We start from the raw sequence: 14,854 nt of genomic DNA, 5'->3' as shown, positions 1-14,854 counted from the left end.
CACATGATCAAATTTCTAAACGTAGGGCACTTCCGATGATAAGAAGAGACTCCATCCATACGTCACTACGAAATCTGAGTTGGTTTAACTTTCAACTCGCATTTAGTGGGCTCATGTTTTGATGTGATGGATGTGAGCAACTGCTGCTTCTTAGGATTATTAATTGCAATAAAACTGAGGATTGAGCTCAAAAACAGTCCAGCTTGCTATAGAAAAAAATCAGAATCATAATTAAAAAAACTTTTAAAGAGTTGATTTTTGGCCGTTTATTTACAGCTGGACAATTAAAATAGTGTTAAAGTAGTTGCTAACGTGATACATTTCTTTACAGTGGAAATAATTCAGATTAGATATAATGTGCATGATGTCTTTTTCGCAGATTTATTGATACTGAAAAGAAGATTTGCAGCCAGAAAAGTTTCCAGTCTTTTTAGTCATATTGAAGCTTTCAGCTTCAAAAGGTGACGATGTGAGCTACATCACTTTAGAAGAAACAGGTCAGCCTGAACGAGGATTTTCACCTGCCTCTTCAAACAAGCCTGCAATGTTTTTTTGACAATGACATAACCAAAGAAAATAAATACATATTACCATAATTGCAGAATGAATGGATACAATGAAATGTGTTCTACACTATGCACTTGGCTTTGGATAGCCTTATTTTTATCTTTTGTAGAAGACGTTGGTAAAGAATGTGTGTTGTTTTTTTTTGCTGTTTTTCCTCATTATTTCCTCAGAAAAGCAGTTTGAGCATTGACAATTGAAGGCATTATTTGATGTTAATAGAACATGTAGTGAGAGTAAGGTTGAGGGCAGAGATCCACCCTGGAATTTAAAGCAATTCTTTCATCTGGAGTTTTGTCTCGATTTTCTCCCTCTGTGTTCTTGCCTTCTTTTGAACCAAGTCCTGTTTCATCTGCATTAATAAAAGAGACACCACACAGGTTTGTTAATAGATTCTGTAGCAGGTGCCAGGGTTAATTAAATGTTTTGCTAATTTTTCTTATCAGGTGGCAGGCCTGTTCAGAGATTCCAGCATTGGAAATGCCATCAACGTTGTGCTTGTTCGACTCATTCTTCTGGAGCAGGATGAGGTAAACCTTCAATTTCACTGATTTTAGATTTTTTTTTTGTATGTTTAAGCTCTTAACCTGTTACTGCCAATCTACTGTTTTTAATGGCCATGTTCAAGGGTGTAATCATTCACACATCCTGTTTTCTGCCTGCATTTATATAACAGGCCTCTAATGTTTTTCACTGGTGAAGAATTGACTGTGCTTCCACTGATGTTCAATGGCCTCTTCTTTTTTACATACAGAGCTGAACCACTTTATAAATTCAAAACAAGGAACAACACAAAACATTATCAAACGCAATGAGTGATGTGTTTTGACAAATGTTTTTGTATATTTTTCATTGTTCAACAGGATTACCCAGCAGGTAAATGAAACAAAATGACAAAAGTAACCAACCTTATTTACTATTTTACAAGAGTTAAGAAACATAAAGTAAGTTGAGAATGACATACCATGACCTCCTTAATATACTTTAATCACAGCTGCCCTTATGGATGCATAGGGGCTTTCTGAAAGTGAAGAATGGGCAAATCTGTACGGGTCACTCAGGTGGCCCTTAATTAAATTTTAAGAGCATAGAAAACCTGTTAAGGTGAAAATGTTCATGCATATTTTTTGTCTATGGGCATGCTGTAGGCATCATGTTCTAGGGAGCACTTAAGCTACACGTAAGGGTAAGTAAGGGGGAAGTAGGTGAGACGCAGGCATGCCAAATGAATTTTTCTTTTATTTAGCCCCCCAGCCCATTAGTGCTGTTCAACTGATAGGTGCCCACACCTCGCACACACCCTGGCTGTTAGAATTTAGGAAATAAGACAAACGGAGCATAATTGGTGTGGGCGTCCTACAGGCATCCTACCTGCACAACCCGTGATTGCAGCAGTTGAGCGCGGTCAGTAAGGAGCTCAAACAAGCATGTCATATGGTAAAGGGCACCATAAGACATCATCACCCATACATCATTAGCATCCTTAGTCATTAATTATCCTTACAAATACTTCACGATACACTTGCCACAAGCCTCAATTGAACCACATAACTGACCTATGCCCCTCTTAAGATGCAGCCCCTCCTCTCTCCGACCCTTTACAGGCCCGGAGAAACCCCAAAACCTGCAGTACCCATTCGGGTCAACCTCTGTAAGAGTGCATATGGCTAAGACACAACCAAGAAGTAGGAGTTATAACTGTTTAAATGCTTTTTTTTCTTTCTTAACCAAGTGTCGTGCATTGTGACCCGTACATCCTATGACATTGATCAAGTGACCATGTCATATTAAGACAACTTTACTGAAATTCTAAGTGTAGTACTGCAAAAATGTTCAACTAAATTGCTTATGCCTTAGTCACATGCCTCCATGCGGAGCTTATGGCTTGTGGTTCCCTTGAGGCTCGTGCTGCCACTTAAAGGGACGTCATAAAAATGGCACGTACCATTGTGGTGTGCAAATGCATCATGAAGTATTTGTTGGAGTGATGTTAGTTACACACATTTGTGATGAGCAGGTGATATTGTCATACGATGCGCTTTGTTAGCGTGGTGTGTGAACTGCTTCCTTGCTGACCGCATGCAAAAGCTGCATGCACGGGGTGTGCAGGTGAAATGTAAGTGCTTGTGAGATGGCTGTCGGATATCAACACAAACTACACTCTGATTGTCAAATATTCTGATTTCCAACAGCCAAACTGCACCCATGGAGTTCGCACCTTTCCCTGGAACAACACTAACAAGCTCCTTGTGCAGCACACAGGGTTTGGGGGGTCGGAAAAGATAAAATCTATCTGATGTATTTGCTTCTTATCTACGTTCCCCTCACTTACCATTACATATTATTTGTCTGTTCATTAAAAACCTATCAAAGGCAACAGGAGCACCATTTTTATTACCTGCAGACAGCCATATCCACACATAAGGGCAGTTGTGACCAAGACAATAACTGTAACAAACATGTTCATTTGAAAGACAATATAATCCTTTTTATTTATTTATTTAGTCTAGACTCATCAATATTCGTTGTCAGCAACATTTTATATCTTATATGAACAATGATGGATGCTGTGGGGATGTGCAGCATTTTTCAAAGTAATTAAAAAGAAAAACAACAAGAAAAACATTTGAATAAGCTGCAGCAGCAATAATAGTTACTAGTTTGTTTGTTTTTTTCCAAATTTGCTAATTTGCTTCACAGCCAATAATAAAATGAGTTTTCAGAGTCAATACTGCTTATCCGGTGTGTAAACACAGCTTAAATGAATAAACAGTTAACACAAAGATCTGTGCCTCAGAGAAAAAAAATGCTTATAAAGTTTTATCCTAAGCATAAAAAATGAGCTGGCTTCTCCTCCGCCCCCTCCGACTAATCTCCTTCATGGTATGAACTGTGAAGTTGGGCATATTTTTGCATCATCATAGATTATTTTAACTTTGTGAATGCTGCAAAACATGAATTTCAACACCTTTGGGTTTTTTCTAAAGTTCTATAATTGCGCTGTTTCACTAAGCAATAAGTAAATAAAAAAATTACATTTATGCATAATCAAATATTAAAAAAAGTCAACAAGTCAAGATAAGATGCTACAAGTCAACTTGTTACACCTGATCTTTACAGTTTGCTGTTGGCAAAACATTACAGAAAAATTTGTCAAATCATCTCGACAGTGCAGCATATTTTTGTACTAATAATCTGTCCTGTGTTTCTTCAGCAACTTGCAAGACTACAGTAAATTACATGTGCCCATTCACCGAGAAAACAAACTTCCTAAGCTTGGAATTGTAATTAGAATTTGATGCTATTCAAATAAAACCGTTAAAATAATAAGTACGCAAGCCAAAGGCTTGGTTTTGCTTGGATGTATTAATTAGTCTGTGCCTTGCACGTGAGAGTTTTCGGTGTCAATTAAATGTTTTTGAGTGAACACTTGTTTTTTTTTCAGTGCAGATAAAATTAATTGCGTGCGCCTTCTGAATGTGACACGATTAATTGCAACTGTCAGTTCTTTTATGAATTTCATTTCAAGCCAGACACCCGTGTGTATATTGTTCAATGATCACATTCATAATGAGCTGAAATAAATTACTCCAATTCAACAAGCTACAGTTTTTATGCAGTTGGCTGGATTTTCTTTGGTTTAGCAGATCATAATTATTGAAAGTGGTTAGATTGTCGAGATTATTTGGCGTTTTCATATTTTAGTTTTTCTTTTCTTTCATCAAGGTTATCACTTGTCCTGTTGATGGACATGTTTACTGTTTGCTCTCTTCCTTCTGACGTCTTTGTGATGTGTTTCTAATAGGTCGATTTAAAGATTACTCACCACGCCGACAACAGCTTGAACAGTTTTTGTAAGTGGCAAAAGAAGTTGAACATGAAAGGAGACGAACACCCGTTGCATCACGATGTCGCTGTTCTGCTCACCAGGTAATTCAAAGTTTAAGTCAATGTTGTCTTTCTAAGAAAAACATAATCACATCTCAGAGGGGAGTTGATTGCAATTTGTTTCTTGTCATAGCAGTTTCCACTGCAGCCACACACACTAGGAGCTTAAGTGAGAACGTTTTGATCTTCAACAATTTTGTCTTGAACTGTCTAGTTCTGGTACTTCATCTCCACAGTAAAGAGAACAAATAAATTATTAGCACTTGACAGTGAATCAAATGTGTTGCAGCTATATCACAGACAAAAAAACTCAAACCTAACCTGACACACTTACCGGTACATATGAGCAACCATGCATCAAATCTGACCCAGTTCATAAATGACTAAAAAGATTTTTTCTGCCCTTAAGCATATCAGAAGAAAATCTTAACAGCACACAGAATTACCCAAATATTAATTTGAAAAAAATATTGAAATGTACAATTGCTTTGGGGTTACTTTTTACAAATATAATTTAATTTGAGAATATATTCAAAACGTCAAACATTGTTTTGTTTTTTATTTCTTTCATGGCTTTCTTCAACAAGAATTTTGGGTCATTTTTAAAAAGTTTTTTGATTTTGGATTCCAGAAAAAATATTTAATGAGAGATCCAGATAGTAACCCATCTGTGGGGTTTATTACAGACTGGTGTGAGAAGATGTTCACTCATACCAATATGGTTATATTGGAAGGATGATGAAACAACAACAAAAAAGGTCAGAAATGAGGGCCTTTTTACTATTTTTATTTCGTGAGTTATGGATCTAATAATTTCCTAGAAAAATAAATAAGACGACAGACTGGCAACCTGTCCATTGTGTCCCCTGCCTTCGCCCAAAAGTGGCCAGGATTGGCTCCGGCAGCCCTGTGACCCCGAAAGGGATAAACGGAAGAAGATGAATGAATGAATGAATGAATGAATGAATGAATGAATGAATGAATGAATGAATGAATGAATGAATGAATGAATGAATGAATGAATGAATGAATGAATGAATGAAGTGCAAAAAATATCGACTTTTACTCATTTAGTACTTTTAGATTTTATCTCTAAAGGGAAATAATTATCTTAAAGTGGGAGATAATCCTGTCAGTGAGCTATAGTGTCCAGGGCAGATAGCAGCCGCTAAAAACTCAAACCTACAGTGGATTTTAATTTTGGCATTTTATTGTTTTTTCAATTTGTTTTTTTAAATTTTTTTTTTGTTTGCTGGTATGACATATTTCTGCTGGTGGGGGACACTATTATAAATATTATTTTATTCTTTATTCAAACCTCACAGTTTTCAAAAATGATAGGTAGGGAGTTGTGTGACATAAATATATAAAAATATCGCATTATTCGAACTATAGGTTGCACCTTAGGATAATAGCAGCAGCCAAAAAATGCATATTAAAGAAGAAAAAAATCATATACAAGTTGCACTCTTAGGAGAAATGTATTTACAGGAAAAAGAATGAACATTTCATCTTGAAAGGCAAGTCATAATATTGGAATAGATAACAATAATAGACTGAATCCACACTGTAACAAACTGATATTTGTATAGCTTCATGAAACATTGGAGGTATCTAGTGTACTAGCGCAACATGTGAGCAATTATTCAAATAGCATAGCATAAAGAAAATGCTAGCAAGTCAACTAAACTTTTTATATATCACTTTAAATTACCAAATTTGTTGAATTCTACATCCTCTGTGTCGCTTTTGAACAATTCCACCAAACCTGGCGTAAGACTGAGCAGCACTTCTTTGTCTGTGCTGTAGTCAGTAGCAAAAACTGATACAAACATCTGCAGTGCTCTCTAGTGGTTAAGAAATCATTTATAAGTCATAGCCCCGGGCAAACTATGCAAAAAAACGCGACTTGTACTTCGAAAAAGTGTGATACATTAAATGAGCACAATTTCTGCACAATTAAGCAGTTTCATTACTGATGTCAGGTATTAGTTAATGTTACCCCATAGCTATACAACAATTCCAAAGTGTTGTTTGAATGTGTTTATGTAGTTAGTAAGTAGTTAGTAAGCTATAAGCTTGTGCTGACTGAAGTTTCTATGTCACATCTATACATTTTTTCCAACTGTATTTTTTTTTATCCGATCCCGATTGACAATGATTTGAATAAAGAAAAACTCAAAAAGGCAGTTATGATGTATGTCCTCCATCATGAGAAAAATGCCACAAGAATATATTAAAAACACAAAAAACACAATTTTCCTCGGAGTGTGTCTTTAAAGAAACAATTTAGAAAGTGGTTTATTTCTGCTTGCTGCCTGTTTTATTCAAATCTAGGTTACTTGTTAACTTTTATTATCTTTCAATACCAAACTGCAGTCAAACTTTGATACGCAGCTACTTAAACATCAGTTTAGATTACAACAAAGTATAAACGTGTTCATAATACCAGTTTAGTCTTGTGGCTTTGGTGGTCACTGCTGGTCTGATCAGTGTGTGTGTTTACGCCCTGCCATTCAAATTAATTCCCTTATAAAATGTTAATGGCCCCATGTGATTGGATCTCCGTAATAAATCCATGCATATATTAAAAAAAGAAGCTGCATTCTATTTACAGCAGAGCAACACAACTTACATAAGAAGTTGTAAGTGTAATTTTTGTTTTAAACTTCTAAAATTGGGGACAAGATCTGTGAAAAGGATTTTAGAGGAAATGCTGTCATAGATCAAGCGCATGTGCAGCTAAACTGTGACTGTGAGAAGGACGACTCGTGGGGTAGGGTTGTGACCAAGCAGGCAGGATGAGGATACGTTTCACCAAAATAAGCCCAGGATTTTAACAATGATCCTTTTTAAGAAGCACAAGCAGTGGTCTTTGACATTTTGAACTCAGAAATTCAGGATTAAAAAAAAAAGCTCTACAAAGGTGATTAAGAAGAAACTTAGTTTGTAGGCAAATAATTTCTAAGAGTACATTACAGTTGACATCAGTAAATTCATGGTTGTTTTTTAATTAATGAAAAACCTGCAGAAGAAAGGATGAATAAGTGAGGAGGACTAGCTCAGTATAATTGATGCCCAGCTGTTTAAACATGTAGATTAGTTGCTACATCACTTAAAAGGGGCAGGTGGATTAAATGTAGAGAAAAGTGTTGAAGCTAAATATACATTTGTTGTAGAAGTAAGTGATAACTTCCCATTTTGACAGCTTACATCACTCCATCTTTTCTTTTGATCTATCTCTTTCATCTGCTCTCCAGGTTTATATGGTTGAAATGTTCATTTTTTTTATGTTCACATTGGCTCAGACATCCTGCAGGCTGCCCCTGGCTGGTTTCCTTCCTGCACAGCATACTCCAAAGGGCAGGCCTTTGACATCCGCACTGAAGCTTGTTGAGATATTATAAATAACTGCAGCAAGGAGCAGTGTTATGCTACATTCACTCGACGTGTGCAACGTTCGAGAGTCCGCTTAACGCGCATTCTTAAACGAGCGTTTAGTCTGTGGTGTTCACAGTGGACAAGCAAGGATGGGCTTTTCTTCTTTTTCTACTGTTTACTTACGCATGTGCGCCTACAGTTGGAAGATATTTGATGTGAAGTGTCAAAGTGGTGCAAATCTCGTGAATCTTGCTCCAGGCTTCCTCCTTTACATCTCTATTCAGACATTTGAAAGACTTGGTGTTATATAATTCTGGCCTGACACGAACCACAATTATACATTTCTCCTCTATGATCAATCCGTGATCAATTCCGTGATTAAAAAAGGGATGCTATTTATGCGTCACTACCAAATCCGAGTTCCTGATTGGTCAAAGTTTAATTTTTAATGCGCGTTCAATGGCTGTGCGTTTTGTTCGTGGAGCCCAGAAACTGTCTTAAATATCTGCGTAACTATAACTGAATGCTAGATTTTTGAATTTGTTAGCCTGAAATGGGCTTTTACATAAACTTCACTGGAAGTGGCCGCTTGATAGCATGTAGTGGATGGTGGTGTGAACGTAGCTTGACACGTAACCCCTTGGGTGCTGTTGTGATATCACATAAAACAACATCCGAACTTTTGCAAAGGTGGATGTGCATATTGTGGAGCCTTTACAAAGAGGTTTAGCCGATCACCGCTAGCTCCACGGAGAAAGTGTGAGTTTGCCTGGGGGCGGTGCTGGCAGCGCAGACTCTTCCTGGAAGGGGCTGTTCCTCACTTACACTTACAGCTCAATCTGAGAAGCCGCCCATTTTCGTAGCTTAGGAAGGGCTGGTGCTCAGAGTGCAGGTTTTTACAGGAATATTCAGAAATGCGTGAATAGATCGCCACTTTGGGGTTGTTTTTGGGAGTAATTAATATAATAATAAACGTAAAAGCTCAAAATATTTATTTTGCATGATACATACCCTTTAATGCCGAACTTCTTTGCTTGGGCGTGTTTTTATAATGCCATTTTATATTTAACATTAACAGTCCCACTGGGTGAGTTCGGATATTCGCTACTTTGACTATTTTTGGGAAAAAACAAGATTTGATGACGATCAACTGCACACTATGTGAAAAAAGCCAACACAGGGTTTCAAAACATTTCCAGTCGGGAACTGGAGGCTGTTCCCATTCAGTCAGATTAATGCCTAATGCTTTATTTTCTGTTCATGATAACAGTAGTTGGGAATTGTTAAAACTAAAATTTGTTTATTTCTTTGATTGACATATACCAATTGACAGACTTAACAAAGCTCTCTGTGGCCTGCGAGAGCATAAACGTTTTTAATTTCTTAGAATAAAAAATAAGAATTGGTGTGTATTTATTCATATTTAGGGGGAATCAGACTTGAAATATGGAATTGGCCACCTATACATTAGGACATAAACACTGTCCATATAACCTAACCTGACAGAATCAAAGGATTTATGCTAAAGTAACAAGCAAACATATGTTTTCTATGCAACTGTAATTGCCATTGAAAAAATTATAATAAATAAATAAATGAGTTGTTTAACATTAAGGAGTAGTTACGTTTATTTTTCATTACATTTAGTTACAAGTATAAGTTATATACTTTGAAAAAGCTATGCTGATGTGGCCCTCAGTGGAAATTAGTTTGACACCCCTGATCTAAAATAATTGTAAAAAAAAAAAAAAAAATAACTGAGTGCTTTGCAGATTTAGCCTACAACTGGCTTTTTTTAGAACGTAACTCCCACGTTAGACGAGCGACCACTGTAGTTCTGTACCTACAATAGAAAAAAAAATGAGGTTGCCTTCTACAATTGTAAATTTGATCCAAGCATGGTCTTTTTCACAGTTGTGAATACTTAATAAAAGCTCTTGTTTTGTAGAGGAGGGTCTGTCTAATCAACTGTCAATTATCTCTCTCCAAAGGAAGGACATCTGTGCCACTATCAACACGCCATGTGAGACCCTGGGTTTGTCCCACGTGGCAGGAATGTGTCAGCCGCATCGCAGTTGCAGCATTAGTGAGGACACCGGCCTCCCAATGGCCTTCACTGTAGCACACGAGCTAGGACACAAGTGAGTAATTGCTGCCTGCAAACAAAAGTATCCTCATTACAATAATCAGTGTATAGGGCAGCAGTCAGTGTCTGGTCTCTACCTCCATTTATCCTCTGAATCCTACAGAGGCAAAAGGCACAGCAGCTTCTGAAGCTCGATAAAGCCTCACCCTCGCCATCGACCTCTCACCAAAATTAAAACCTGGGTCTGGTTTGGCATATTTTAAAAGAAATCAGCATTCAGTGCTTCAGCAGCAGCAAATGACTCATTTTTTAATGCATGTACAACCATATCAGCAGTGTCTGAACTAACTTCACTTTTCAAGTGAAAACATTTTCCCTGTTTTAAGAATTTTGAATACCGTAAATAACAACAACAAAAAATCTTATTAGAGCCTGTGTTTTTTAGTATTTTTCTTTTCGATAACATATTAAACTTGTGGAAGCTGCAAACAGCCTATCTTGCCCCCCCTCCCCCCTCCCCCCCCCCCCCCCCCACAGACACACACACACACACACTTTCTCATGATAATGACATCTACCATTACGTTATCATAACAAGACGTCGTTATCACAAGATTACTAATTTCATTATGGTGTTGTGATAACGTTTTAAGAAAGAATATACTTTTTTAATCTTTTTACACTCCACAGCAAAACATAATAGTTTGTCAGAAAAACAGAAAACACCAGGAAAAGGGATCAATTTATAAAAGATTATTTTATAATTGATGAACTACTTAATAGTGGTCTAACTCACATTAAGATTGTGCAGATGTTGTCTGTCATAAACAACATCCAAATCAATCATTGTCATTTGAGGAGAAGGTTGGCCCTGCTGCAGCTGTGCATGCAGTTCAGTGATCTTGCAGTTTTCAGTTTCATCAGTGAAATACTTTTGTGGAAAAATTATCACGAGAAATGAAATTATTTACTCATGATAGCATGAACATAATAGTATTTCTCGTTATCGTATGAAAACGGAAAAAGAGAAAGGCAGATGTTGTTATCACGAGAAAATTATGTCGTTATTTGAAAATAGTGATGTTTTTTGCAACCCCAACTGCAGGTCAAACAGTTGAGAGAAATGACTGAACCTCATAGAAAGAGGATGTCAGTCACAGTCCTGAAGCAGTGTCTAAAGACAGACCTCCGAATGTGCGATGCCCAATCGATTGTTTTGTTCTGAAGGCGTGTTTCTATTATTCTTGCTGATTTTTTTTTTTTTGTTTTAGAAATGAGCAGAAAGAACATAGCAATGTAATGTCATAGCAAAGTCATTAACTGCAAAGGATTTGAATTGGATATTGGAAGAATATTGTGTTTATCACTTTTTTGCACAGACCTTGCTGCTGTGACTTTATTAGAAAAATTTGCATCATGCTCTTTTTATAAACTTACAGTTCACAAACAGATGCGTCTTTGTTGCTAAGCACTGTAACTTTATCTCCTTGTATGTTGATTCCATGACATTAATTACCTTTTTTTCTTGTTGAATATGGTGCCACAGCTTTGGGATTCAGCATGATGGCAACGGTAATGACTGTGAACCCATTGGGAAACGACCTTTTGTCATGTCTCCTCACCTCATGTATGGAACCTCCCTGCCCAGGTGGTCCCGCTGCAGCCGCCAGTATATTACCCGCTTTCTTGAGTAAGTGTTCTACATTTTACCTGTGTGTGTTTGTTCCTTGTAAGAGTGGCAGCAGTATTGGCAGACATGCACAATTATGCAAAATGTGTTTTGCTGGATGTCAAATCCAATGGATGCCATTTCAAACTCAAAGCACTACAGAACTGAGCTTTTATAAAGTCATGGTAATGCATGCAAGAGGTGTATGAAAACAAATGAAGATGTAGCTTAAAGTCCTGGGGCGAGAACCTTGTTAAGAATCTTGCAAAAGGGTTATAACTATTAAATGCTCCAGATTGTCTTACTTAATTGCTTTCTCTTTCCCATGGAGATTTGATTGCTTGGTCCCAATTATACAAAACATTTTATGATTACTATGATTAATGAATGTGTGGCTGTGCTACCCTGGACAAGCACAAACACACAAAATGCATAGACTCCTTGCAGTGACACAACCCGTGCCATTTGTTTTGAGTCAAGCACACATTGTTTTGTTCCATCCAAAATGGGTAAAACCAGAGACTAAAGGCCTGTTCACACCGGGACGAATTTCGCCGGCGATTTTCGCCGACGTTTAACGCCTCGTGACTAAACAAAGGGCACCAATGAGAGTGTGCACACCGAGGCGAAAAAACGGCAGGCGTTAAAGCGTCAAAAAAAAAAACGCCTCGGGTTCGTTTTTTTTTTTCGACGCGTCGCGTCGAAATCTACTCGACCAATGAGAACGGCGCTTTTGCTCACGTGTCTGGAGCTCTGAAGTTACAGTAAAACACAACTTGGGGGCGCTCAAACACAAAACTGCCTTGCTGAGCACACATACCAGCGAAGAAGATAGACGCCAAGTAGCGTCTACACAGCCGCGAAGCAATAATGACGGACATTCTAAAACATCCCCGAACCAAGCACCAGTTGGAGCTACTGGTGCTTGAAATATTCATGTTTTCTTTGTTTGATTCTGACAAGCGTGTAAATACTTGCTCTCTTCTTCTGAGTGAAAAGCGACTTTAAGAAGCGTAAAGTTGCGCAGCGCCACCTTGTGTACAGGAGTATTTCTGTTTTACATTAAGCGCCATCTAACGTCAGGGAATGAAATTGCATGTTCACTCCACTCATCGTCAGCGAAAATCGCCTGGGTGTGAACACAAAAAACGTGGCGAAAAACGCTGGCGAATAACGCCTGGCGAATATTCGTCCCGGTGTGTACGGGCCTTTAGTCACCAAACCTCATCATGGTACACATATGTTGTGGTTGGTTGTTACAACAGAAAAACTCAAATGAAAGCGTCTCATTTTACCGATGTCTACAGGTTGAAGAGAGAAAATGATCGCCTAAAGATGTCTGCAGTGAATATTTTGTGTCAGGTCGGCCCATGGTTTAACATTTTATTTGTCTTATATGTGGTGTATATTTAGGGATGGGTACTGTTTGGGTTTTATCCAGTGCCAATCCATTTCTTTTGAAAAAAGGGTGCCGGTACTCAATTCACAATGATCGAATAAGGGAAAAAATCCAAACTTTTCCCAAAAACATGTAAATGATAGGAAAAAGGTTCCTGCAGAGCTTGAATGTGACTGAGCTGTTTGTTTCTCTCCCTTAGCCTCTGTTACCCTCACTCGAACCACGTGGATTATTTATTATTATTGCAATTTTAATGCTATGCTCACTGTTGTTATTTATACTATAGTCCAGGTGAATGCTCAATTCTGATTGGCTGCTGGGTGTACAGTAAAAAGTGATCACGCACAGTGATAATGTACACCTAAAAAAGGAGTTCCAGTCAAATTGCTTAAATGTTCTATGTCACTGTGCTGGCTTCTTTAAAACAAACTTAGCTTCATCATCTGGACAAAAACAAGCAAAAAGAGGTGAAGTTTCTCTCTGAACTGATGCTTTATTTAAACCATCGTGACGATCAGCATATATATCGCTTTCCTTTGCCGCTGCAGTCCAGGTCGATGCCGGCTCAGCCATTACCATGACAACGTGCCACACCACATATCAAATAGTCCGCTTTTTGTCAAAAGTGACTCAAATAAAAAACACCAACAAGAATAAAGTACTAAAAATTGATTGAATATTTATTTCTTTTGTAAGTGAACATGTTATAAGCGGGATAATGGCCTTCAAAGTGTCCCCGTGTCTTCCGTTAATTTCTGATAATAGACACTTCGTCAGGCATTATCCCTCACATGAATGTTTTTTTGTTTTTTGTCAATATATAAGAATACATCTTAATTATATGTAACCCAGTCTTTCAACGTTCACACTGCGACCTCTTCCTCATGTCCCCGCTGCTCTGCGTTGTGTTGTGTGTCGGTACCGGGGGGGGGGGGGGGGGAGGGACCTCTGCAAAAAGAGACACCAAATGTCGATTCTGATCAGTTGCAGACCTTATTTTGTCTTGCTGACAACAACTGATTAAAAGGAGACAATTGGGGCGGGCTGGGGCGCTGCGTGGTCCTCTGGGCTTGGGTGTGGGGGTGCGTGGTGGGGGGGTGGGGTGGTGGTCTGGCTTGGCTTGGGGGGGTGGTCCCTTTGCCTGTGCTGGGGGGGGTTGGCGGGGGGCCCTGCTCGGGTGGGGGGGGGCCAGCGGCGCCGGATGGGCTGCCCATCTGCACCTGGGGCTGGGATCGGCCCTTCCCTGGCTCTGGGACGGGACGGGACAACCCTCTCGGGGCCCCCGGTCGCTCTGGGTGTCACCCGCTTCGGCTGCGGGGTCTGGGGTGGGGTGGGGTGGGGGGCTTGTCGGCCCTGTCCTGTGGGGGGGCGTTCTGGGGGGGAGGGGGGGCCCATTATTAGTACGGGTCGGGGGGGCTAGCGGGTCGGGGTCTCCGCTGAGGCAATCAGTGGTTGCCTCGGCCGGTTGGCCTCCTCGGTCCCGTCGAGGCCTGACCAGAGCTCTTCTAGGGCCGGCGTCTGGGGGTGGGGGCCTGGGCTTGCTCCGGGGGGGGGGGCGACGCTTTCTGGCTCCTCTCTCTCTGTGTGGGGTGGGTGGTGCCGGGCCTGGGGTGTCGGCGCCTCCGGGGGTGGGCCCCTGGGCTGGGTGGCCCTGGCCCCTTTGCTGGGGGTGGGCTGGGGGACGGCTGTTTGACCACCGGGGGACAGTCTACCAGCTGTCCCCAACTTACCCCCTTCCTTATATAACCTCATATTAGGGTGAGGGGGTGGGGGGTTTAGCCTGCGATGCGCCTTGGGGGGGGGCTACTTGGGAGTGGCCCCCCTCCTATGGTTGCCGTATGGAGTGGGCCCCCCCTCTTTCGGTTTT

The 14,854-nt window shown here is 39.7% G+C and overlaps 1 protein-coding gene across 1 annotated transcript in view; it reads left to right on the top strand.

The window, feature by feature from the left end:
- The window catches only part of LOC101166699 (A disintegrin and metalloproteinase with thrombospondin motifs 7), a 202,016-nt gene that overhangs the window by 58,424 nt on the left and 128,738 nt on the right, over positions 1–14,854 (top strand). The window contains exons 5-8 of the mRNA XM_023952917.1: positions 1,011–1,094; positions 4,370–4,494; positions 9,825–9,974; positions 11,466–11,609. Of these exons, the coding sequence (XP_023808685.1) occupies positions 1,011–1,094; positions 4,370–4,494; positions 9,825–9,974; positions 11,466–11,609 (503 nt within the window). The remainder of the gene's footprint in view (positions 1–1,010; positions 1,095–4,369; positions 4,495–9,824; positions 9,975–11,465; positions 11,610–14,854) is intronic.

Source organism: Oryzias latipes, chromosome 3 (assembly GCF_002234675.1).
Source record: "Oryzias latipes chromosome 3, ASM223467v1".
Classification (NCBI taxonomy): Eukaryota; Metazoa; Chordata; class Actinopteri; order Beloniformes; family Adrianichthyidae; genus Oryzias; species Oryzias latipes.
Note: the sequence above shows the minus strand (reverse complement) of the source record. Positions and strands in the feature narration are given on the sequence as shown.